This window comes from Megalops cyprinoides, chromosome 3 (assembly GCF_013368585.1).
Source record: "Megalops cyprinoides isolate fMegCyp1 chromosome 3, fMegCyp1.pri, whole genome shotgun sequence".
Classification (NCBI taxonomy): Eukaryota; Metazoa; Chordata; class Actinopteri; order Elopiformes; family Megalopidae; genus Megalops; species Megalops cyprinoides.
Genome location: NC_050585.1, coordinates 21,785,886 through 21,812,979, shown reverse-complemented (window position 1 = coordinate 21,812,979; position 27,094 = coordinate 21,785,886). Strand labels below are relative to the sequence as shown.

The following is a 27,094-nucleotide window of genomic DNA, read 5'->3' as shown; positions in this document are numbered from 1 at the left end:
GTTGCCCTTAAAATCCCATCTGAAGGCAGATTGAAGTGAGGAATTATTAAATGTTTGTACTGTAACAAAGCCAATTGAAATGTCACATCCACCTCCCAGTTATATTAAACCCCTTCATCTAACATCTCCATTTGGGCCGGAATGGCCTGTTACATCGTTTCAAAATTGGATTCTTTTTCTCTGAATTGCAGAAGATGACAATAATGGTGCATAATATTAATGCTGCCAGCACAGTGCCTAGCATGCAGGTACCATCTGGTGCTGCTGAGGTGGTTTTTCGAGATTAAAGTGCTGTATTTCAGTAATTTATCTGTTATGGCAAGTCTCCTCCTTTATAACCTTCAGAGTGACTAAATATCTGCACTAATTCTCTATAGGCTATATGTACACATTATACATGGGGTAGACATTATATTTCAAAATCCATTTATCTCGGACATGACCTTAGCAGGATGGCGGTACGTTGAAAGGCTAGCGCACTAGCACGTGTATTCGTGAATAAACTGCGAGGAAACCCGCTGGAAGCGTTAATTAATTGAGTCAATAAATTACACAATATGCGCGACAGCTAGATAACTCCATTGTTGGTTCCTAGTTATTTAAGCAGGGTTTCTGCTTTCTTGTTTTCTGTATAGCAATCGCGCGAGTGTAATTAATGTTACGTTGCCAGAGAGTTGCACATAATCTGACAGAAAGACGCACCTTTGCGGTCTTTTAACCTGCCTTTGCTTTGTATTGACGTTTTTTTCTGCCCCTGCAGTCATTTCTTCTGAAATGGATTTAAAATGAACGACAAGCATTTGCACGAATTCTAGAATGGTTTCGAAGGATACCTGCTGTAGTTATGATCTGCAGGATTGCTGACCTATACGACCTATTTATTACGGCACCGTTGTTCACAGCCCCTTGCCTTGCCGTGCCGTACAGTGACGTCATCTTATGCGCGGGCGCCGAATTGTGACACGGCAAGTCTTGCGCAGCCATGAGCTGAAGCGTTCATGCAACGTGAGGTTCCGTGGTTTGCTGTGTCTTGGAAACGAGGTACTTTTGGAAAACAGCGTTATGAGTTTTCATATCATGTCTCAAGAAGCTTACCCTACACCTTTCCAACAGCAGGCACGAACACTGTATCTGCGTAGTAAAAAGAGAACATTGCAAAATCAGTTTGTTAGCCAGCTAGCTAACTACAGTAGCTATCTACAGCACTAAAAAACGACACTTTTTCAGGTCAGCTAATTTACCTTGGTAGGTAATCAAAGTTAGAGTTGAAAATCGGTTTAATTAGGCGGCTGCCTTGTTAGCTAGAGTGTTTGGTGGCTCGCTAACTGTCTAGTGATAGCCACCTAACAGGATACAACTTGCTTGCTGGTAGACATAAACGATCAGATAGACATACACGATTATAGCTAATGTAGTTTCACTGTATTGTCTAGCTGATTACCTAGCGGTCTTGTTAGCTACATCTTGGAATTAGTCTACATATAACTGGTTTGGACAACGAATTCGGTTCATTTGTAAGCTGGTAAAATATAGTAAAATGATATAAACTGAAGTTCACTCAGTATTTCTACTCATGCGTCTTTGACACATATAACCGGCAAACATTTGGTTGACTAACGTTTACTAGCTGTTTACTTTGGTGATCATTGGTTATGAACCAGGGATAGTAAGCCAAGCCTGTTTCATCACATCTTCATAACACATATTCATCACATCACAACACTCTGCTTGCCAGCTGTTCTCAATTAGGTAATTCACCGTAATTACTAGTTAACCGCGATGATGTATTCACTATAGTGGTCGGCTCTTTGCAGGATGGCTTTGAACAAATCCATGCACCCCAGAAACCGATACAAAGACAAGCCTCCGGACTTCGCCTACTTGGCCTCCAAGTACCCGGAATTTCATCAGCACGTTCACACAAACCTCACCGGGCGAGTAGGGTGAGTGCGGACGTCCGAACCCTTTTTTTTTGTTGGAAGGGAACCACCCAAGATGCCCCTTACCTGGTGTGTGCAACGCTAGCAGAGACTCCAGCTGCTGCCAGCGGTGGCCACACAAGTGAGCGGTATTCTACATCTTTGCAACTCTCAACATAATTGGCCACCAGTACCATTAGCACCGTATTGACGTTGCAAGGGAAGCAGTTTATACATTGAGGAAGAGTTCTGTAATTCTCATAATTACACAGCATACAGAGATTACACAACCCACCCTGACCTGGCTAATGACCTCTCACATTACTGCCAGCAGTGAAGCCAGATGAACTGGACAGTGCTGGTTTCTGAGATCTTGTTGTTTTTGACTGATGCATATGCCTCATGCCATTTTTGTTGCATTACAGATTATTAAAAGGTATTGTTTCATTCTTTGCAGAGGAGACATATTCAAGCAGTGGCTACATAGTGATATTTCCAGTGTATCTTGTGGTGAAGCAGGATAAATGTTGACATAGCAGGGAGAACGGTTAGAACAGGGCACACAGATATATCTGCCATGGGTGTAGCAGGGAGAATGGATGTAGTTCTCCACAGCCTCTGGTCCCTGGAGCAGAGAGTAGAAGTGGTGAGACTCAGATGAGAGAGAGAGAGCTCTTACTTGGGAATGATTTGGCTCCAGCATTATAACAAGACTGTGATGAAGTGAGTGTAGTGGTGATGGTGAAGGAGAATCGCCTCGTTGCTGGCAGAGCTGGTGTGCTGTACTGGGAGATCCTTTGGCACCTGACTGTTCTGACTCTTTCGTCAAGAGAGCAGGGCTGTCCAATGGCAGCGTTCCTCACCACTCCTCTGCTCTCCTCCGCCCTCGTGCACTGCCCCGTTTCTGTGGGGTTTGAGGTCACGTGACAGGCCCGTGTGGAGTCTGGGCTCCGCTGTGCCAGAGGCTGTTTCCTGCATTGGCCCCGCCTCCACGGGCAGCAGGTGTGCGCTCGCGTCTCTGGTGAGCGGAGAGGCGCTTTGTGTTAATCCCATAATGCACCTGTGCTGGAGGGGTTTGGAATGGGAGGGCTGTCTGTAAGCTTTGAGAGGGATCAGGGGGAGAAAAGACCAGCCCAAGGAGAGTGTGTGTGTGTGTGTGTGTTTGTGTGTTTGTGTGTATTTGCATGTCTGTGATTTAGCCGCAACATCAGGGGGACCCAGTGCTGCCTCTGGCTGATGGTCTCATCTGGACTAGACAACATCTCTCATTCCACTGGACCTAAGTGCATCTGAGTGCCTCAGGGTCAACCTACACACACACGCTGGCAAGCACGCGCTCACTCACACAGACATTGTACACACATATGCTTATATACTCGTGTGCACACATTATACACACACACACACACTCACTCACTCACTCAGACACAGACACATACACTCTTATTCTTTCCTGGTATGGTTCCGTTCACTGCCTCTTGAGATGTGCGGGTTATTGTGTGTGGGTGTGTGTATGCATGCTGTGGGGGACTCTAGGGTATCAGGCTTGTACTCAGGCAGCCTGGGACAGTAATTGGAGCTCAAGCATATGAAACATGACATGTAGAGTGGCATGGGAGCCACCTGGTCCCGTTTATGGGACGCTCCCGTCGCCCCCCCCCCCCCCCCCCCGGCTGTGGGATGTGGGAGTTTTCTCTAATTACGCTAATGTCGCTGTGTGCCGAGGTGTTACATGTCTCCCTGGGGTTTGCAGAACAGTGTGCGTTTGCGTGGCGTCAGCGCTGTCTCTGTGGAGCATGCTGGGCCGCCAAATCTTCCAGTGTGAGCACAGCTCCCTGACAGTAGTAGAGTCTTGTGTGTGACGGTGTGTGTAGCAGACATGCGGGGAGGGTCCCACTTCACCTACTGCGCCCCATTATGACGAGTGAGTGGGACTTTATGAGCCCCGGTCATTGGGTGGAGCTACCAGTTGCTGTCAATCACCGGCTCTTTGAACCAATCAAAAGATGTTTCTTTTCTCAGTAATACCCTTTAACTTGTGCAGACCATGGAGTAGTAAGCACGGGCAGGTTCATGAAGCCTCTCCCATGTGCCCTGGGCAACTACCCTGTGTCCCTGCCCTTTCCTCCCAAAGCGAAGGTGGCAGTGTGGTGGATGTGGCCCTGCTGTCTGTTCACACACAGTCACACACAGTCACACGCATGGCCTGCTGACTGCCAGCCGGTAAAGCAGCAGTGGGTTATGCTGCCAGCTCCTTCGTTTGATCGTGTGGCTCCCCCTCTGACCTGGGGCTCGTGCACCTGCACCAGAGCGAGTCTCAGCTCAGCACTGGGGGGCAGGTTTGGGGTGCGCTGGCCTGAGGGCAGGACAGAGGGGAGACGGGGGTATTGATGTTTTGGAGTCCGCCAGCTTAACGAGCGCGGTGCTCTCCATTCCCAGCAGCTCTGGCAGCTCTGGCTGCGCTGGCTCCTTTTGATGATGCAATTTGAAAGGGACGTCATGTTGTCCAGACTCTCCCCTGGATTCCTAATGATGGGGTGCTGAGCAAGGGGCTGCAGCTCTCCCCCTAATTAAACGTGATCCCTCCCTTACAGACACACAGATAAATATATTCATACACACACACACACACACACACACACACTTGCTCATATACACACTGGCATTTACAGACTCAGTCAAACACGTACAGACATACTCTTAATTACACACACACACTTAATCACATGTACACATACACACACATACATATGCATATACACACACACACTTCCCTACCTTGCATTCAGTGCTGGGGTTATGACCTAAGTGGGCTGTTTCCCTTAGGAGGCTTTTTCTTTGTTTTTCACAGAAAAGGCCTTTGTTGAAAAGTAGCACATGAATGGATTTTCCCAAGGAGGAGTTATGTTTTTACCATGTTACACGGTCATGTTTAGACCACTTTTTGCAAACTCCTGTGTGGGCCATGTTAAATGCAGAGTCCTGTTGTGTCTGGAGCATGTGGCAGGCAGTCCAGTTTGGACCATAAAGCAGATGTGTTTGGACCGCCGTGCTGCCATGCGACCGTAGCCTGACCTGACACGCAGGTGCAGTGAGTAGGATAGATATTCATCAGCTGCACTGTGTCTCATCAGCACTTTCTCTGCTACAGTCCACCGTCATGCCTGCCTCCCATTCCCCATTTCCCCTCTCTCTCCCCTTCTCTCTCTGCTCCTTCCCTCTCTTGCTCTCCCTCCTTCCCCCCCTCTCTTTGTCTTTGTCAGTGTGTGATTTCACTGCAATCACTGTGATCACACCCAATGCTTTACTTAGTTCTGTGCACCTGCATCCTCGATTCAATCAAAACAGAAAATTCACTTTTTTTTACTTTGTTCTGTCTGTGTGTATTTACATACTGTGCCAGTACATATGAGGTTATGTAATTTTTTCGTGCAGCTGTATGGCACAGCTAACATATATACATATTTCATGTTACTGCTTTTGTGGGGTCTCCCATAATGCTCGGTGCTTTTGAGATGCTCACTGTGCTGAATGGTGCTGTATATCTTTAGACTTATTTTTATTATTATTGTTTTTGTTATTGTTATTATTGCCCTCTTGTCCTGTGGTTTCCTAGCAACAGGATCAGTCTTGCCCCTGTGTGACACTGCTGCCCCCCCCCACACACACCTCCCCCCGCCCCCGCCGCTCGGCAGCGGATGTGGGGGACGGTTTCCATGGACACTGGAACCCGGCGCTACGGCTCTGCCAAGAGACCGATGGTGATCTAAATATAGAGGGCCGGCCGGCACAGAGGGGCGTCACTCACGGCAACCGGTGTCATAACGGAGCTGGAGGGAACCAGGAGGCGGGGCTAACAATCAACCTGGCAGATTTGTCTGATTTGTGATGCGCAGTCTTTGAGTTCGAGCATGGTTTGGGGTGTGGCAGGGTATCGACACAGAGATGTTCAGCCTAAAGTGCGTTTTCTCTCACATACCCTGAGACACTGCTTAAGAAGATTTATGAGGAGAGGAAAGAAAGAGGCCTGGGAGATGATCGTAGAATCGGCACAGTCACACGGGGCTTGACATCATTTATAACAAGAGCAGGAGCAGGGACTGAGGGGGACTGATTGCGCTTTGTTAGTGCCTTTCTCGCCATCTAGTGGTGAAGTGAAGGTACTGTCACTACCCTGGGGGAGCCTTTCAGTGTCAGACTGAGCGATTGATTGAAGGACATTCAGACCATTTACATCCTCAGAAACCTACTGAGCAGACAGTGATTAAATTCTGATTTCCCTTTTTTTTGGTCTCGGTCAGTCAAATCTGTCAGAAAACTACCAGCGCAGAGACTTGCTAGGGTTCTGGGATAACAGTCGGTTTTGTAGTGTGCGAAGTGGGGCTGTGTGGTGTTGAGAGTGTGTAGTATCCTCGTTCAAGAGGCGCACCTGCAGCAAGACCCGCCACCGGCCGTTAGAGCCATTGCTCCATGCTCTCTCGCTCTTCGCACGGCGCGGTGATTACCGCCAAACCAGAGACCCGCCCGCGTGAGCTTTGCACCTGGCAGGAGCCATCATGCGCCAGCCCAGACAGACGAGCCCGAGATGTGCCAGACAGAACCATCATCGCCACCCGTTTAATTACATCTGCGGAGGTGTGAACGCTCGCAGACACACACACACACGCACACACACAGACACACACGTGCGTGTTAATCACTCACGTCTACACGTTTTAATCAAACACGCACACACCTCTCTGGGCTTCCCTCCTTTATATGCAAACAGGATAGTGTTAGAAGCACTTTGAGATATAAAAGTTTGGCTTGGTGGGGGATGGGGAGGGGTGGAGGTGTGAAAATTACGGTGGCTTTTCCATTAGCGCGGAGCAGCCAGGAGGCGGATAACGTTCACAGCTCTACCCCCCCGCTGCACCGAGATGGGCTGTGGCTTGATAAGCTCTGATGAGATGGATAACATCCAGGAACCGCACAGCTGCAGCTGCTCACACCAGAGCCTCCGGATCCGAGCTGCCAGAGGCTGAGAGAGACCCTGTGACCGCCTTAGGGTCCCAAACCTCAAAGGTTTACATGAAGAGGAGCCCTGTGCGCTGATCCTGGATCAGTTTGCGATTTCTCACTCGAAATGTGATGCCTTATGGTTAGGGTTGGATTAGCTGAGTGAGTTTGATCTTTGAGCAACATGATTTAGGGTTTGATTAAGTCTAGATGGCCCTTGGGTTTTCGATGGTGCTGGTTCTGGATTAGATTCATTAATCACTAAATTGGCATTTTTGTTCCGTTTTTTTGGTGGGCTGGCATAGCGTTGCGTTGATTTTGGATCAGTTTCTGCTTTTCACGCTGACTAGTTCAGGTAGGGGTACAGGTTGTGTTAGCTGATCCTAGATCAGCGTGTGTGTTTCTCGCTCCCCAGGCTGAACTTTAAGGACCCGGAGGCGGTGCGGGCCCTGACCTGCACCCTGCTGAAGGAGGATTTTGGACTGACCATTGAGATCCCCCTGGAGCGCCTCATTCCCACTGTCCCGCTGCGGCTCAACTACATCCACTGGGTGGAGGACCTGATCGGGGGGGCGGGGGACGGAGCCCCACGCAGGGGCATTGATATAGGTTTTTATTGTGTGCTTTTTATGTGGATGTGCATGTGAATGTGTGCATGTATGTGCAAGTATGTGCTTGTGATGGTGTGTGAGAGAGTGTGCATATGTTTAGAACAGAGCATGTAACATCAATATGTGTGTAATGTGCAGATTTAGACAGTCTGAGTGTATATGTGCATCTCTTGCACTCACACTGCACTGGTCTGGGATCAGTTATAGGATGTGCACTGTGGGCAGTCACCAGGTAATGTGAGAGATCTCTCAAACCCTGACCACACCCACCCTCCTCTGTCAAGAGTGACTCTTTGGGAGTGACAGGGGCCCAGACAGCAGCAGGTGCCATGGGGTAACTGATTGGTGGCCCATTGGTTGCTTGGCCTTTTGAGTAGACAGACAGTGATTGATAGCTGTGGGATTGTCAGGGTCACAACAGCATGTAAACTGTGACCTACCAGCTAAATTCACCCAAATGCAGAGCCCTAATCTCCCAGGAGACACTAATGGGACACCCCCTCTCTGTCCTGGAGACACTAATAGGACACTCCACTAATGTGGACCCTGCTCTGTGGAAACAATGCATTGAGTGTGTGTGTGTGTGTGTGTGTATATATGTGTATGTTGACTTTGTTTGTACCTTACAGGGACTGGAGCGTCCTGTATTTACCCCCTGCTGGGTGCAACCATGAACGGCTGGTTCTTCCTGGCCACAGAGGTGGATGATATCTGCTTTAACTACGCCAAGAAGAACGTGGAGCAGAACGGCCTGTCTGACCTCATCAAAGGTGAGCCGCCCCGCCAGCGCTGCTCAGGAGCTCACGTGTGTCTGCTGGTGCTGAGGAATTCATACGTGTGTTTCCTCCTGCGCAGTGGTGAAGGTTCCTCAGAAGACCCTGCTCATGGACGCGCTGAAAGAGGAGTCGGCCATGGTGTACGACTTCTGCATGTGCAACCCGCCCTTCTTTGCTAACCAGCTGGAAGCAAAGGTACACAAACACACACACGCGCACACACACATGTACACACACGCAAACACACACAGCATGTGATGATCCTGCAGAATGAATTTGGGAAATCTAAATATGTAAGACATGCACACGCGTGCACACACACACAATCTTAGGCCGGCTGTGTGCTCTTCACACTCTTATTATGTTTTGTCACTGGTGTGTCATGGGTTATTTGCTGCGTGTGGAATGATTAGAGAGGGTTATGGCATCTTTAGGTCTCCCGATGTGCAGGTGAGGCTGGGTCTTGCTAGTGCCAGACAACCGCCAGTGTTGAAACATGGGCAGTAACAATAGATCCAGGATTTACATGTTAACAGGATGACAGCCGGGGGCTCTTATGAGGAAATGACTGAGACTCTGAGGTGATCAATCAGTCAATGAATACATCAATCTGCCAATCGATCAAATGTATTTACAATGACCTTTTAGTGTCAGGGTCACCATAGGAAAGCAATGCTCAGTTTCTGCAACATGAAGATAATGTGCTGGACGAAGACTAGCATGTGTAGCATGTATATAAGACACAATAATATATAATAGAAATGAAAGCATAGGTGTCATTGGGAAGTAGAACTGTTGAGGATGGTGCTGTAACCGTGGCGACACAGGACTGCAGTGTTCACCGCTGCCTCCAGATACCTGTCTCCAGGTACAGGCACCTCTCACCACGCCCGCTCCCTGGAGGGGGAGGTGTGAGTGTGTGCTGTGTGGAATCTCTCTTTCACATCTTATTTTTCCACTCTTCCTCTCTCTTTTTATCTCCCGCTTATTCTCTCTCACCCTCTCACCCCGTCTCTCTGCAGGGGGTGAACTCGAGGAACGCGCACCGCCCTCCCCCGAGCTCTGTGAACACGGGGGGTGTGACCGAGATCATGGCGGAAGGGGGGGAGCTGGAGTTCGTGAAGAGGATCATTCACGACAGCCTGCAGCTGAAGAAGAGGCTAAGGTGAGGCCCGCGCTGCCAGCCTGAACCACTGCGGTTAGACTACACAGCTGTACGAATGCAGGCAAGGAGCTGTGGGCCGTGGAGATTATGGGATGTTGTGGCTATTTCTGAGAAAATGAAGAGTAAGCAGACAGCACCAGGAGGTCTGTAAGAAGGAGAGTAAGACTGGGGAGGGGTGGGGGGGGTCGGAGGGTGACAGGAAGGCATATGGTGGCAGAGATGGATCTGTCATACAGAGTTTATTTAATTAATCGCCAGACGAGGTGAACAGCCTCCTCAATTACCCATGTCTAAATCTTAACTCCTCCGCACCCCCCCCCACAGTGGGGCCTGCTGTGCAAGGGTACAATTATACCCCCCCCCTCCGCGTCCCCCCAGCACTGGGAGCTGTCAGGCTGGCAGAGTGAGATGGGGGTTGATTTGAGCCCCCACACCTGGGCTCCCACAAGGCACTATGGGGGGCGGGAGACAGGTGGCTGCATCTGGGGGAGAGGCGGGGGGGGTTCTCGTCTCCTGTCTCCTGTCTCCTGTCGTCTGTTCCCTTGGCCGTGTTTCCAGTTTCCCACCTTAGCTGTTGGACAGCAGTCCCAGGCTAACAGAATGCTTTTCTTGAATAAGCCTGTGACACGTCTGCATTTGACGTTTTGCAAAGTTGTCAGCTGCTGAGAATTGCACAATAACAAAAACCAAAAACCACGGATCTGGTGACGGGTGATCTGTGATATATAATTTCATGCATGACTTGATGCATTCAGACGGGAGGTGTCATTGGGTGCATTGTTCTGCGGAGGCTGAAATGTTTCGCACACGCCCGTTTCCTGGAAAGCGCGGGGCGATCCTTCTGGGGTCTGCTTGCACGGACGCAAGCATGGAAACGTACACGCTTGGCCCACGATGTCCCGTGTGTAATTACACACAGGAGCGCTGCAGGCTGTTATAGGCAGCACCGGAAGCGCTCAGCTGTACAGCAGCAGCGCGGAGAGCCTCCGCTCTGGACGGACGTCTCGTGCGGCTTTGACAGCCGTGCCTGGAGACGCGTGAATGGCGTTTATCTGTGCCCTGCGTGACAAATCGAGAGCCATCTGTGGATGTTAGGGCTGTTTAACATTCGATGTCACACCGTGAAGCTGGCCCCCTCCCCCACCCCACCCTACGCACCCACCTCTCTCCCTCACAGGCACTGTGCCTAGCGTGCACCACTCTCCTGTGCATACCAAAGCTGGAAATTGCCCTACAGAAAAAATATATTTATGTTATATATTAACCTTTGTCTGACTACGAAGGTCAGCCGAGAACTCGCTGTCTCCTTTACAGTGCAGACCTGAGGAGGAACCAGTCCCCTGTAGGTCCTACTGTAGGTGGCCAGATATGCAGAGCCCGTTTGGGAATTAGTCCCAGGGCTCCTTGCACTTGTCCAGACTTGTGTCTTTAATGAATAAAACGGAACACCGATACACAGATCACCTGAATAAATTATTATTAATGACACCCTTTTCAGTGTGCTATCCTCTTCGTGGATTTTTACATGTTTTACTTTCATACAGCTGCATAGTTTTCAAAGCCACTCAGGTTAAGCACCTCATTCTGGGGTACCACACAGGAAGCCCAAGGAATTCAAACCTGCAGTTCCCCAGCTGCTGTACCTCTGCCCCTCCCTAGGCCTGTAGTTTTATTTCTGTTTTTACTTTCCCTTGTTTGGTCACTGCCACTGGTTGACACCTACCTCTCCATGCTCACAGCACTTCCTGTTTGCAGGTGGTACAGCTGCATGCTGGGAAAGAAGTGCAGCCTGACACCTTTGAAGGAGGAGCTGAGAAAACAAGGGGTGAGCTGAGCGCAACACACACCTGCGCAGCCGAGCACGACACACACCTGCGCAGCCCAGTACAGCACACACCTGCGCAGCCGAGCGCAGCACACACCTGCGCAGCCGAGCGCAACACACACCTGCGCAGCCGAGTACAGCACACACCTGCGCAGCTGAGTACAGTATACACCTGCGCAGCCGAGCGCGACACACACCTGCGCAGCCGAGTACAGTACACACCTGCGCAGCCGAGCGCGACACACACCTGCGCAGCCGAGTACAGTACACACCTGCGCAGCCGAGCACGACACACACCTGCGCAGCCGAGTACAGTACACACCCGCGCAGCCGAGTACAGTACACACCTGCGCAGCCGAGCACGACACACACCTGCGCAGCCGAGTACAGTACACACCTGCGCAGCCGAGTACAGTACACACCTGCGCAGCCGAGCGCGACACACACCTGCGCAGCCGAGTACAGTACACACCTGCGCAGCCGAGCACGACACACACCTGCGCAGCCGAGTACAGTACACACCCGCGCAGCCGAGTACAGTACACACCTGCGCAGCCGAGTACAGTACACACCTGCGCAGCCGAGTACAGTACACACCCGCGCAGCCGAGTACAGTACACACCTGCGCAGCGGAGTACAGCACACACCCGCGCAGCCGAGTACAGCACACACCCGCGCAGCCGAGTACAGTACACACCCGCGCAGCCGAGTACAGTACACACCCGCGCAGCCGAGTACAGTACACACCCGCGCAGCCGAGTACAGTACACACCTGCGCAGCCGAGCATGACACACACCTGCGCAGCCGAGCGCGACACACACCTGCGCAGCGGAGTACAGCACACACCTGCGCAGCCGAGCACAGTACACACCTGCGCAGCCGAGTACAGTACACACCTGCGCAGCGGAGTACAGCACACACCTGCGCAGCCGAGCACAGTACACACCTGCGCAGCCGAGCGCAACACACACCTGCGCAGCCGAGCGCAACACACACCTGCGCAGCCGAGCGCAGCACACACCTGCGCAGCTGAGTACAGTATACACCTGCGCAGCCGAGCGCGACACACACCTGCGCAGCCGAGTACAGTACACACCTGCGCAGCCGAGTACAGTACACACCTGCGCAGCCGAGCGCGACACACACCTGCGCAGCCGAGTACAGTACACACCCGCGCAGCCGAGTACAGTACACACCTGCGCAGCCGAGTACAGTACACACCTGCGCAGCCGAGCATGACACACACCTGCGCAGCCGAGCGCGACACACACCTGCGCAGCGGAGTACAGCACACACCTGCGCAGCCGAGCACAGTACACACCTGCGCAGCCGAGTACAGTACACACCTGCGCAGCGGAGTACAGCACACACCTGCGCAGCCGAGTACAGCACACACCTGCGCAGCCGAGCGCGACACACACCCGCGCAGCCGAGTACAGTACACACCCGCGCAGCCGAGCACGACACACACCCGCGCAGCCGAGTACAGTACACACCCGCGCAGCGCCTGCAGTCTATAACCAGTGTGAGTTGGAGGAAATGGCAATGAAAGTTTTGGGTCTGTCTGTCTGTCTGTCTGTCTGTGTGCCTGATGATGCGAGTAGGCAGGTGGTCTAGTTCACGGTCAGCTGACATGGTCATTTTTAATCTTGATCAGCTCTAAGACTCGAGGTGTTTTCAGTGTATCTAATCATCTGGACACCAGGGGTACGCCTGTGAGATTCAGGCCTGTGGCCATGGGTCCTCTGTGGACCTGACAGTACTTCCTCCCACCTGATTTGCTGTGCTAGACCCTGGGCCCCAGACCTGGGCTGGGCTCCAGAATCTGGATCAGTGTGAAAGATTGCCATTTGCACCGCTCACCAATCGTTAGCCTCCCATCAATCAGCCGTCCTCCCTGAAGCCAGACACATCTCCCAGAATTCCCTTCTCCTTCAGATTCTGTCGCTGCTCATCAGTGTGGCAGGGGAATGAGCTCTGCCTCCTTTCGCATTAAAATGATAATGATGCCCCCTCTCACTCACTCTGTGTCCCGGTCTCCCACCCTCACCCTCCCACCCTCTCTGGCCAGCCCTGGGGGGTGTGGGCATCTTCTACGACAGGTGGTACACGTGCTTTTCAGGAAAATGACAGGGAGCAGAGACAGAGAGAATAATGACTTGTGTGTGTCTTCTTGTCCGTGTATGCTTTGTGTGTGTGTGTGTGTGTGTGTGTGTGCGCGCGCGTGTGTGTGCGCGCGCACATGCATGCTCATGATGCTTCTGTGTATGCGTGTGTATGTTCTCCTGGGTGGTTTGGGCAGATGGTAAGCAGGCCTGGCTCTGTCGGCAGGTGCCCAAGGTGACCCACACGGAGTTCTGCCAGGGCCGCACCATGCGCTGGGCACTGGCGTGGAGCTTCTACGATGACGTGACCGTGCCGGTGAGTTTGGGGAGCCGTGTGTCTGTGAGTGTGAGAGAGAGTGAATGAGTATGTGTGTGTGTGCATGTGTGTGCCTGACGGGATTCTCAGACAGCACTGTCTCCCTGCCCTCGCTGAATAATACATCCCAGTCCATTCCATTAGAGGCACTTAACCCGCTTCCAGCAGGAGCTGTGAGTCTTTCCTAATTTGCTGTATCCTGGCAACAGTTGCCGGGGCTGCATGTGCATGTGTATGCGCCATGAGCCATGGTCTCTTGTTGCCGAGAATGAGAGCGAGAGCTGGAGGGAGGGAGTGAGAGATGACTTTGGAGGGAGGGAGAGAGCGAGTGAGAGGGAGAGAGTGAGAGAGAGAGAGAGGGCTTTGGAGTAGGTAAGGGGGCGGAATGAAGAATCACCCTGCTGTTTGGGGAGCGCTCCCTTGTCGTTCCCCACAGAGGCACTTCAGCAGAAAGATTGGCCTACATTCTGTGCCCCCACCCCCAAATCCCCCAAAGACTGCTGGAGACCAGACTGGGGTGGACTGGAGCGCGAGTGTGTGCAAATGGTTTGCTCTCTCTCCCTCCATCTCTCCCTTCCTCTCTCTCTTTTCTCCCGCTCTGTCCTTCCCTCTCTCTCCTTCCACACCTGCCTATTTAACCCTCTCATCACCGGGACAGCTGCTACAGACAAGAGTTGTTCTTTTCTCTTATAGAGAAACCATTAGGTTGCTTTGTCCTTTGAGAAATGAATTTATCTAAATATTACCTTTTTTAAGTATTCTCATATTATATTTTTCATTTATTCCAGTGTATCTGTGTGTGTGTGAGCATGTATGTAAGGGAAAAAAACTCCCCCTGCTACTCTGTTTAGGACAGAGCACTGAAAGGTTTTTTTTTTTTTAATTTTTACACACATGTGAAGTGACTTTCTCCCACGTTTCTTTCTCCCTGCCTGGTACCATTTGTTGAGGAAGCACCTTGTCTTTTGGTCCCTGTGATCTCATCATAATTCTCCACTATCAAGACATCTAACTTTTCATTATTTCAACATACCAATTTTCCATTGTCTAACCATTTTAACTTCACATTTTCTAAATAATGGAACTTATTATGTACATCTCATTCTGTATCAGCTAAACATTTTCATCTTCAGGTGGTGTCTCTGTTCTGTGAAAAGGGTTTGAAGTTGTCAGCAGTTTCAGGTGACATCGCAGTGATGTGAGCTGTCTCCTGTGTGATTTCAAGAGCGCTGTTCTGTGGTGGAACTCTGCAGCACAGCCTTTAGGGTTCTGCTTAGAGGTAGGCCTTACCACCACCGTGGTGAGAAGGCACATCTGTCTCTGTGATGTGACCTTCTGACTGTGGAGGGTAATTTACGAACACCTCTGTGTCGTGTGACCTTCTGAGTGTGGAAGGTAATTCATGTACACCTCTGTGTCACGTGACCTGTTGGTTTGGGATTAATGGGTGATGTGAACTGCAAATGGAAACGTAGCTTTGCAGTTACAGTTCTACTTGGCAAGCTGTTTCTGACGTCATCTCCAGGGTACATGCGTCTGTGACATTTCTGCCTGGCTGCCTTTGCACTGACATCACTGATGATTCATGCAGGGTGTGGCCTGTTCTGAGAGAAGAAATGAGGACAGGGGGGCAGGCAGGGGTTGGGGGCAGACACAGGAGGATGGGCTTTGAGGTCAGGAGGTGCACAGGGTTTAGGGGATTGGATTTGGGGGCTGGGTAGTGGGTCAGGAGGTGGGGGAGGTTTTAGTCATTGTAAAGCAAGGGGCACAATGCACCATAGATACAGAATCCGAGGGTGAGATGCCGCACTACCGAGAGCAGCAGTGAGCCAGTCAGTCTTGCTGGATAAGTTCCTTTGACTGGACTCGGGGACCTTGGGGTCTCCGTGTGCCTGCTCAGGCAGCCATGTTGGTGTGGGTGAGAAACATAGTGTCTGTGGGTTTGACCTGGGAGGCAGTGGAGTGAGAGTGTGTGGTGCTGTACAGGAGCTGGTTACACAGGAAACAGACACACCTACAGCCACCTGTACCATACGGCCTTCATTGGCCTGAATAAGAGAGAAGCAAACGTGTGTGTGTGTGTGTTGTCGTCTCTCTCTCTGTTGGGTTGTGTGTGTGTGTGTGTGTGCGCGCGCGTGTGTGTGTGTGCGTGTGAGTGCGTGTGCGTGCGTGTGTGTGTATGTGTGTGTGTCTTTGTGTGTGTGTGTTGTCTCTCTCTCTGTAGGGTTGTGTGTGTGTATGTGTTGTCTCTGTAGGGTTGTGTGTGTGTGTGTGTGTGTGTGTGTGTGTTGTCTCTAGGGTTGTGTGTGTGTGTGTGTGTGTTGTCTCTGTAGGGTTGTGTGTGTGTGTGTGTGTTGTCTCTGTAGGGTTGTGTGTGTGTGTGTTGTGTCTGTAGGGTTTTGTGTGTGTGTGTGTGTTGTCTCTGTAGGGTTGTGTGTGTGTGTGTGTGTTGTCTCTGTAGGGTTGTGTATGTGTGTGTGTTGTCTCTGTAGGGTTGTGTGTATGTGTGTGTGTGTGTGTGTGTGTGTTGTCTCTGTAGGGTTGTGTGTGTGTGTGTGTGTTGTCTCTGTAGGGTTGTGTGTGTGTGTGTTGTCTCTGTAGGGTTGTGTGTGTGTGTGTGTGTGTGTGTGTGTGTGTGTGTTGTCTCTCTCTCTCCGTAGGGGTGAGCTGGCGTGTGTGTGTATGTGTGTGTGTCTTTGTGTGTGTGTGTGTGTGTTGTCTCTCTCTCTGTAGGGTTGTGTGTGTGTATGTGTTGTCTCTGTAGGGTTGTGTGTGTGTGTGTGTGTTGTCTCTAGGGTTGTGTGTGTGTTGTCTCTAGGGTTGTGTGTGTGTGTGTGTGTGTGTTGTCTCTGTAGGGTTGTGTGTGTGTGTGTGTGTTGTCTCTGTAGGGTTGTGTGTGTGTGTGTGTGTGTGTGTGTGTGTTGTCTCTGTAGGGTTGTGTGTGTGTGTGTGTGTGTTGTCTCTGTAGGGTTGTGTGTATGTGTGTGTGTGTGTGTGTGTGTGTGTGTTGTCTCTGTAGGGTTGTGTGTGTGTGTGTGTTGTCTCTGTAGGGTTGTGTGTGTGTGTGTTGTCTCTGTAGGGTTGTGTGTGTGTGTGTGTGTGTGTGTGTGTGTGTTGTCTCTCTCTCTCCGTAGGGGTGAGCTGGCATGTGTCTGGCTCTGCGCTCTCTCCCTGTGTCTGCATTGTGTGGAGGAAGTGTTCAGCACGCAGGCTGACTGCCTTGATGGATTCTATCGATTTTTCCTCCTCTGAGCGGCAGCTTTATCGGGCGTCAGGAGCAGGAGAAACAAAGACGGCTCACACGAGGGTGGGGGAGAGCGGAGCACCTCTCTCCTTCCAGCAGGCCCCTCGAGCTCTGCTCAGGGGGTCCGCACACAGGTGGCAGGGGACACTCATTATTCTGTGTGGAAGTTATGCGGTTGGGTTCATTTCATCTGTGAGTAACACATCTTATAGGACCATTCTACACAAAGCTCATTCAGCTCAAAGCTATTGGGATATTCCGTTCACACTGCCACTAGCTGGATTTTAAAGGTTAACAGCTGGCAAATCTCTAAGGATTTCCGCATTAACACATTGTAAGTGTGTAGTTAAAGACAGGCCTCATGTAGAGATTGTTGTGTGGAAAAGCACCAGAGAATAGATATGATAAAATGTGATTTTAAACAATAGCTGTGTCTGTATTGCTAGCTTCTCCAGTATCTTTCATTTTTACAAAATTGACAAAAATTTTACCTTGCTTCTCTGTACTGTGCTCTGTGACAGTTCCTGTGTCCAGATCGCAGTATGCTGCCAAGAGTGATTGGTCACTTGATTGGTCAGTTGGTTGATTGGTTAATTGACTGGTTGATTGATTTGCTGTTATCCCCACTTCTCCTTGGTAACAGCTGTGTGTGTGCATGTGAGGCATGGGGTGGAGGGGTTTGGCTGTCTGGCCACTCCTAATAGAGCCTGTACAGGATCAACACTCCATGTCATTGCAGGGAGCAAGCAGAAATGCCATGCCAGGGATCCCCCATGTGGCCATCTGTGATATTACAGCACTTATTTTATTGCAAGTCATTCCTTGACAGTTGATAACAATGGATGATGATTTTCCCTTTAAAAGGATATTATTTGAAAAAGATTTTCCCCTGTGTTCAATATATCATGTATAGGCAGCACTACTGCTGTTGAGGACATAATTTTTCACTCTCAGTCTCTCTCTCCCTTTCCCTCTTCCTCCCTGTCTCTCCCTCTGTGTTAATGGCAGGCCTTCCTCTTTCTCAGTTTGCCCTTCTCTCTCTCTCTTTTGCTTTCTCTTTCTCTTCTATCCTTTTTTCAGTCTGTCTCACTCTGTCATTTTCCCATACTCCGCACTGGTTTCCATGGAGACCAGGACAGGGGACCATCTCAACCTACCTCATGTAATGAGCCTTTAGTGTGTCTGTGTGTTTGTGTGTGTCTGTGTATTTGTGTGTGTGTGTTTGTGTCTGTGGGAGTGTGTGTCTGTGTATTTGTGTGTGTGTGTGTGTGCGTGTGTTTGTGTGAGTGTGTGTGTCTGTGTAAGTGTGTGAGAGAGAAACTCTGCTGTTTGTCTGTGCACCTGCTTTGTTTGTGTAAGTATGTCAGTAGTGTGTGGTAATGAGCAGCGTGTGTGTGTGTATGCATGTGTGCGTGTGTGTGTCTATGTGCGTGTCTGTGGTGTATGTGAGAGAGGCTCTGCCCTTCAGCAGGAGAGAGGGCGTCCGCTCAAGGGTGCGTTAATGTGCAGGCCTCCCACGTGACCAGCTACTATGACTTTGTGCATATGTGAGCAGGGGTGGAATTTACATGCATTTATCCTGCTCTGCACACAGTGCTGAACAGACAGATGCATTATGGGCAGGGGCACAGTGAGGCTCTGTAATGCCTCTACACAGGAGTCCAGCTGGGCTTAGGCATCCACTACCAGAGACTAAATCTACACTCCATTGTCCACTACTAGAAATTAAATCTGAAATACATTATCCACTACCACACACTAAATCTGCAATCCATTATCCACTACCAGAAATTAAATTTAAAATCCATTATCCATTACCACTGAGTAATGTTCAGTCCATTATCCACTACCACAGACTAAGTCTACAAAACATTACAACCTACAAGAGACTAAATTTACAAGTCACTACCAGTGACTAAAGTCTGCTTTCATTTACCAGACACAATTCACATTCCACAACCACACTAAATTCATAATCAGCTGTCTATTACTAGAATAAATCTGCAATTTGTGTGTGTGTGTGTGTGTGTGTGAGTGTGTGAGTGTGTGTGTGTGTGTGTGCATGCATGTGTGCTCAACAACACTGACACACACACGCACACACACACTGGACTCTGATCCATGAGTGACCTTATTTGTGAGGCAGGGTTTTTCCACCCCATTGTAAATGGCTGCTGGCTGTGAGGGAAATCGACCTTTGGTGTGTGAAAGCGACTGACGCTGCGGAACGGTGAGTGCGTCACCTCATTGCCCTCTGGAGGACCGGTGTCAGATCATGTGTCATTTTCCCTGTCACTTTTCTTTAGCTGGCAAAATGGGGCAGAGTCATTTGCTAAAAAAAAAAAAAGAATGCATCCTCCTGGACAGTGCCCTCCTGCCCGGTTGGGTGCTGCAGACCAGAGGGAGTTTATATTCCTCGCTTCCATTGACCTGTTTTGGCTGAATAAGGGGTAAATTGAAAAGCAGCAACATCCCAGCCGCTCTGCTCAAGGTGAGGTGGCTGGACACTGCCGCCCTCTGCTGGTGGTCCTGTCACCTGCATGAAGCTGACTGTGAGCAGGCTTTTGCATCTCTCTATGTCTCTCTGTCTCTCTGGTCCAGTCCCCGCCCTCTAAAAAGCGGAAGTTGGAGAAGGTGCGCAAGCCGCTGTCCTTCATGGTGCTGCAGCCCACGCTGAAGCTGCTGAAGGCCAAGGTGTCTGAGACCGCCAGCCCCGCTCACAACAACGTCGAACTCATCACCACCTGGATGGAGAAGACACTCACAGACCTGCGGGTAAAACACACATGCGTTCATAAACACACTCAGACATACATATACACACAAACACATTACCCACACACTGGGTGTTTATGTCTAAGGTGTTGGGTATAAGGTATAATTTAGCATGAATGTTTGGGGTGTGGGTACAGCTGTTGTGTGTAGGGTGTAATGTAATGTGTGTAAGGTGTTGTGTGTAGGGTGTAATGTAGTGGTGTGTGTAAGGTGTTGTGTGTAGGGTGTAATGTAGTGGTGTGTGTAAGGTATTGTGTGTAGGGTGTAATGTAGTGTGTGTAAGGTGTTGTGTGTAGGGTGTAACGTAGTGGTGTGTGTAAGGTGTTGTGTGTAGGGTGTAATGTAGTGTGTGTAAGGTGTAATGCAGTAGTGTTTGTAAGGTGTTGTGTGTAGGGTGTAATGTAGTGTGTGTAAGGTGTTGTGTGTAGGGTGTAACGTAGTGGTGTGTGTAAGGTGTTGTGTGTAGGGTGTAATGTAGTGTGTGTAGGGTGTAATGTAGTAGTGTGTGTAAGCTGTTGTGTGCAGGATGTAATTTAGTGTGTGTAGGGTGTAATGTAGTAGTGTGTGTAAGCTGTTGTGTGCAGGATGTAATTTAGTGTGTGTAGGGTGTAATGTAGTGGTGTGTGTAAGGTGTTGTGTGTAGGGTGTAATGTAGTAGTGTGTGTAAGGTGTTGTGTGTAGGGTGTAATGTAGTGGTGTGTGTAAGGTGTTGTGTGTAGGGTGTAATGTAGTGTGTGTAGGGTGTAATGTAGTAGTGTGTGTAAGGTGTTGTGTGCAGGATGTAATTTAGTGTGTGGTGTGCGGGTGCAGGTGTTGCACAAACGTGTGCCGAGCGGGACGGCAGAGCTCAGCCTTTTCCTGACGGCCATGGAGAATTCCTGGATCCACATCCGACAGCGGCGGCGTGACCACGGGCGACAGCTACGAGAGCTCCCCAGAGCGCCCCCCGATGGAGGCAGCGCTGCACTGCAGCCAGCGGAGACAGCCCAGCCCGCACAGGACGCGGACTCACATGCGGCAGCGCAGGGGTCAGAGGTCGCGGAGTCAGGGGAAGGCGCCGCGGAATCCCGGGGGAGCGAGGGGAAGGAAGCAGACAGCATCCTGGGACAGGAGCAAGAGAGCGGGATGGCCGTCTCCAGCACAGCCCCTGCAACGCAGGAAGCAGCCCCCCCCGCCGCCCGCCCCTCCAGCCCCGGCGCCGCCCAGCACTTCCTGTTCAAGTGTCTGGTGAAGACGCAGGAGAACGAGGGCGATGTAAGCGTAGAGATGCACTGGGTGGAGGGGCAGAACAGGGACCTGATGAACCAGCTCTGTACCTACCTGAAGAACACCCTCCACCGGCAGGCCTCCAGCCCCCCATAAAGCCCCCCCACCCACATGACCTGGTTACCTTTGACCTTTCAGTCTGTTGGTCTGCCTCCCCCCTGTTTCAAAGACTGAGAGCTATGTTTGTATCGGGAGTTGCAGAGGTTTCCTACTTGCTTCTTTGTTTCGTTTTAATAAATTCATGTTTTAATAGCCTGTAGCCGAGTCATGTGTTTCAGCACTGGGAAGGGAATCTCAGTTTGCGTGTTGTTTATCAGACACCACAGTCAGACCTGTATTTCAGCTCAGTGGATGTTACCCCTCCCTTCTCAGTAGTGTTGTGGTTTAATATCTGTTCAGTCCAGGACCTTCAAGAATTCGCTTGACAGTACAAGTACTTTATATCAGCTGTCCTTCAGATGCTGCAGAACCTGTTGAAAATGAATGAGGGTCTCACTGCTGGTCCCACAAAACACCAGCAGGTGGAGCTGTTCAGCTACTCTCTGGATGTAGAGGGCATTCACAGACCCACTAGCTTGCACCCAACTTTGTGTGTCTGAATTTGCATTTAATAGCTGCAGGTAATTAGACTCCTCTGAAGAGGAACTATATATTTAGGGGTGTCCTCTAACGTCTATTAATATCATAAACTCAAGGTTTGAAAACAAACTGAAACCAGATAGCAGCAAATAAAAAAAAAACAGTCTGGTATTTCACTCACCGTACAGCTGGTATCTTTAATTCCACCAGAGTACAAACACGTACACCCATGCTGTTGTGAGGATGAGAAGGCAGCAAGGTTGGTTGTCCTTGAGTCGCCTCCTGTGGCCTGACCCACCCCTGCCGCAGGAAGTGGAGCTGATGCACACTTCCTGCCAGGAAACAGGAAGTCTGGAAGACTGGTCAGCGCAAGGGTGGTGGGGAGGGGGACCGCACTCGTGGGACAGCTGCTGTCGCATGAGGCTGTTTGTAAGGCCAGGAATCCACTTCCAGCTCTTTAGGGCTGCTCTCCTGTAGGCCCAAGCTCAATTCTGATCCCTGATCAGTGCCTATCTATGACAAAAGTGGTAGGGATATGGATTGGGACTAGGTGCACTGACCCTGAGTGAGGGGCCGCTCTACCCATGCCACATCAGTGTAGCGTTACAAACCTTTCCTGTCCTGCTCGTCCCCCTCTTGTTACTGATCCTGGATCAGTAATGAAGAGCGCGGGATTGTGTACAATTCACTGAGCAGTGACCGCAGAACAGCGGGAGCAAAGGGGGGTGATTTGATTGGCAGCATTACATCTGACAGCACGTGTTTGGGGCATAAGCAGGACATCGACCAGCTCCTGTGCTGGTGTTAGGGGCATGCAAAGAGACTTGCGAAACCCCTTCTGTTCATCGCCCTGAGATCAGGTTACGTGCAGCCGAATGTGTAACTTGTAAACCCAACAGCTTTTCTGTTAGTAGAAGTTGATGTTGGTCCAGGGTCAGAGCCCAGAGGGTGGGTGGCTGGCGGGGTCTTCATATCACAGTAGGAGGCGGAGCCTGCAGACTCAAACCCATGTTAACCTTTCGCATTCCATGGGTGCCCTGCTGAGTCAGGTGACTGTTTGGGCTGGGCTCATTAATCCTGGAAAGGTCAGGCCAAAGTTCCTTTGGAGGTACATGGGTGCAAAGGAGCTTCCTGACACCTTTCCCAAAAATTAATGCAAAAATCAATTTATTTAAAAAAAATCAAACATAAACTAGCCTGATAACAAGCACAGCCAAGTGTTGAAAAAAGTGAGCTGCTGCTGTCCAGCCCCACAATGAGCTTAATTAGAGAAGGGGAGGCTTGTCAACATGAATCATCCAGACAAAGTCACAATTACACTACACAATATAACATTTAACAATTAATACAATTAACAATTAACCAAACAATCAGCAAACCGTTTTGTGGGGGACAGGTGAAGACTCTCCTTCACACAGTGGCAAAACCCAGTAGTCAGACTGACCTGACAGGAAAAGGCGCTCACCACAGAGAAGGCCTGAAACTGTACAGCTGACTCACACAGTCGCCTCTGCTTGGGATTTCAAACTGGACGGTTGTGTGACCCCTGCTGTGACCCCCGCCGTAACCGTGTAATGTATGGCAGCGGCGTGTGTTTATCGCTGAGGTGATGCGGCGTGCCCCGGCTGTTTGGGCAACTGTCCCCGCAAGGCGAGACCGCTCAGCCCGTATCACGTCCCGAGCGCGCAGTTCACCCGCCGGCAGAATCACAGCATGTGACAGGGCCCATCTTTTTCCCTCCGCTCTCAGACAGAGACAAATGAACAGCTGTATTCACCACACACGCTCTCACACACACACACACACACACCCACACCATGCCAGAGCGAGCTGAGATCACACGGAGGCCACAGTCAGCTCATGACTGATGGCATCTGATACGAGGATGAGTTTTGGAAGATTAGTATCAGGATGTATGTGTGTGCGTGCAATATGTGTAGACAGTGTGTGTATAGTGTGTGTTATACATGTGTACTTTTGACTGTTAGCCCTCATCAATCAGCCCCTCTACTCAGTGACCCCCCCCCCAAAAAAAAAAAACATCTGTGTAACATATAGGTATAAAAAGGCTATATTTGCTGCGACATTCTCTCTCGCGTGCGTGCCTTGACTGTCAAACTCAGTTACTAGGCATCTTAATGCAGGCTGGTTATTTCTGCTCTGAAGAACTTAATTTGCTCAGTTATTAAATCAATATGAGCATTTATCACATTTCTGCAAATGGAAAACAACAGCTAAGATGTGGCTCAGAAGATGTAATGGCCCATTTTTTATGTCATTTTAAACTGCACAGATACAATTATACGTAACACTGTTTTGTTCATTTGTTCTTTGGCAAGGCGCTTGCTCTAGGTGGAGGCTGAGCCTTACTGCCCGAGTTCGAAACCGGCCGCGTCATCGGCGGAAAAGGACAGGGATCCCACTGCAGCATCAGAACAAAGTGGTTCCTCTCACCAGGGACAGGGGTGGGTAGATCAGCCAGGGTTCCTTTATCACATTGCTCTACACACCCTATGACTCTATGCCAGGTGCCAGCGAGTTGTTCAGGTGATGTCAGTGGAAGTGTGAAAAACAAACTGCCATCCAGAAGGATGACCACACCTCCAGCGAGTGTGTATGGTTTAATCTTCTGTCATGTATGTGAGGTTATCCCAGCGTGCACCCTGAGGACAGGGTGCCACTTTACTGCAGAGCCCCTATCCATCTTTTAATGCTGTGTGCCGGGTGAAGGGGGAGCGGATACCATTTTTTAAATTATCTGCTATGACTCTGCCATGAAGTGAGCCCTCCACCTTCTGGGGGTCAGGGTGGATAATGTAAGCACAAGGCTTTCAATCATAATACCAATCGCACACAGCTGTATAGAAGACCCCGAGTGGCAAACTCCGCAGAGTTATGGTCTGGTTTGTAATGATGAAGCAATATGAGTAGTTTCTGACAGCTACAAAGAAGAAACATTTGGCTGGGGCGTTCGGCATGCGATTTTCACTAAAATCCAAATTGTATCTCTGGGAGGCTACGACTGATGCTGGGGATTTTAGTGTCCTTCTACTCTCTCACGCTATACGCACAGAATCTCCTCCTCTCTGTCTAACCCCCCCCCCCTTGTGGCTTTGTGATCAGCGAAGCCAGAAGCCGCCATGTGGAGCAGCTTTTGGGGCCTGGGATCCTGTCTGTCTGGACCCCCGGACTTTATCAGCCACAACCCACTGCTGCTGAAACAGCCCAGAAAACAAATTTGGGCGTGCATGTGTCTGTGTGTACATACGCTGTAAGAGTCACATCTTGACCTATACTCTGTGAAGGGTAAAAATGAAACTGAAATAAATATTCATTCAGACACCCCCTTGCCCCCCAGCACTCACACACGGGCACACACACACACACATCAAACATTAATGCTTCTATTTAGAGGTGTAAAGGCTGCTTGTGTGAGAGCGTTTCTGAGACAGACAGGGATTGGGACAGCAGAGGGTATTCCTCGGCTTCCGGCCTATCAGAGCTTGTTGCTAGGCAGGCGCGTGTGCGTGCGTGCCTGTGTGCCGTCAGTGGGGGAATGCTCTCTTTCTCTCTCTCTCACACACACACACACACACACACCCGCGCGCGCTCACACTCAGCCCCCTTCCCTGCTGCCCTGTGGAATACACCGACTGGACTCGCCAGGGTTGCCATGGAGACTGCCACGTGATTCACCTATAAATACGGCCGGCAGCCCGGCTGGAGTTTCCTGGGACCCTGTCGGACTCTGTGGTGCAGAGAGCAGCTCCTCTCGTAGCTGGCTGGAGACCCGCGGAGCGGCAAGTCTCTCTGCAATGAATGACATCACCCTCTCTCTGTTAAACTCGGCGGTACTGGGCCAGTCTTACTGGCGAGGTTGATTCATGCACATGCAGTCTTCTTGGAAACTGTATTCAATAGGTTCACACATTCAAAATTAAACACCGCCTGGCAAATGATTCAGTGTTATTGTCGTCATCGTCGCGTATGCAGTTCGTTTCCCACAGAGACATAAACGCAAAGTCTGAAACTGTCGGATGCAGCCGCTGAAGTAAAGGGGTTGCCTGTGTGACGAGAGCCTTGTTCCGGAGAGAGAGGAGAGAAAGAATAAGCCTGACTGGCTTTCTGGGGCTTGGCTGACTCAGATCCAAGCGCCTCCCTGCTCGCTCCCTGGAGGAGTGTGGAAATATCGACCAGCACGCGGTGCAATTTAGGTTAAGACTGATCTTAGGGGCCTCATAAACACTTACATCACCCTCCTGTGGAAATGTAACCATGTGCATAAATTAGCAGCACTATTACGTGTTACGCATATTAAATAGCCTATTATTACTACTTCTACTATTTACAGTAACATAAATTGGGAGTACCCTTTTATTCATATCTCAATATTAATTGACCTGTTATTTGGTGTCAGAAGGAATAGCGAGTGCTTGCATCTCTCGAAGTACCGAACAGTCAAAAAATAAAAGCCTGAAATTGTCCTCCTTCGCCTTTAAGTGCGGTCTTGCAATGTCCCGGTAGCCCCGCCCATCCCACGCTGTTTCGGGTTTATTGTAGAAGCAGTAAAACGATCCCGCCTGCACGCCTCCCGCGCGCCGCACCCAACTTCGCGCTGAGGCAACCGACTCCGCTTCAAACGGGAAAACTCCTCAAGCGCCTCAATGTCGCAATGAAAAACAATGATTAATAAAATTCGGTAACAGCACATTTCCTCCTCCGTCATTCAGATATACCCTCCAAATACGGTTATGTGCAATTTCAAAATCCGCAGTGATTTGGAGGTGATTGGCGGTTATTTGCTGAATGGAGGGGGTTGGCGTGACATACCGAACTGTTAAAGAGTGAAAAAAGCCAAATAAAACTCGAAGTAAAGATTAAAGAACTGATTTGTTAAGGGACTTCCTTATCTAGCGGCAAAATACCGCGGAGCTGGAAACGAATCCGAAATACGCAGATACTCTAGGAGTCGCGGACGCGAGGGGTGTGGCTACAAACTTGCCTTGCGTGATTGACAGTCACTGAGACAGTGGGTCGGTCCTTTGCTTTAAATGCAAATGAGCCGCACACAGGGCGAGCTGCTGCCCATGTGGATAGACACCATGCCTTGTTGTTCTCTACGCCGATTGGTTGCCAGGCATCGACATGTTTTAATCGAATGCAAATACACTGCAGGGTTGAGCTGTCAGTAAGACACGGGGCAGAGTTTCACCTTACGTGGTTTCCCCTCATTTCGCAAACTGAACTGCATAGCTGTTGACAGTTTCCGAAAATTTCTGCATCTACATTTTATAGCATTGTTTTTTGTGGTACTACGACTCAATGATCACAACCCCTATTTTGATCGGAAGTCATTGCTGACTATTTTTAGATTGGAGTATGTAGCCTACAGCATTTTCACACTCAGTTTTAAGTTTAATAATAGCCTACGACTTAACGTCGGGCTGCAAAAACCCCTGACACGGAGAGAGCTTGCTGCTTCAAAGCTTATCTTTTACCTCACCAAGTGGCTGA

The 27,094-nt window shown here is 50.2% G+C and overlaps 1 protein-coding gene across 1 annotated transcript; it reads left to right on the top strand.

The window, feature by feature from the left end:
- The first annotated feature begins 963 nt into the window (after positions 1-963).
- On the top strand, positions 964-21,201 carry mettl16 (methyltransferase like 16). The gene is made up of 10 exons (XM_036525823.1): positions 964-1,041; positions 1,815-1,943; positions 7,333-7,526; positions 8,158-8,298; positions 8,384-8,499; positions 9,327-9,469; positions 11,225-11,294; positions 13,627-13,716; positions 19,562-19,735; positions 20,546-21,201. Exons 2-10 carry the CDS (start codon positions 1,816-1,818, stop codon positions 21,095-21,097), a joined length of 1,608 nt encoding a protein of 535 aa, XP_036381716.1. The 5' UTR covers positions 964-1,041; position 1,815; the 3' UTR covers positions 21,098-21,201.
- Positions 21,202-27,094: the final 5,893 nt, after the last annotated feature.

Excerpts from the sequence above, each read along its gene's own strand:
- mettl16 (XM_036525823.1), top strand. The coding sequence starts at position 1,816 with ATGGCTTTGAACAAATCCATGCACCCCAGAAACCGATACAAAGACAAG. Across the intron at positions 8,299-8,383 it reads CCTGTCTGACCTCATCAAAG|TGGTGAAGGTTCCTCAGAAG; the intron begins GTGAGCCGCCCC and ends CCTCCTGCGCAG. Across the intron at positions 11,295-13,626 it reads AGGAGCTGAGAAAACAAGGG|GTGCCCAAGGTGACCCACAC; the intron begins GTGAGCTGAGCG and ends CTCTGTCGGCAG.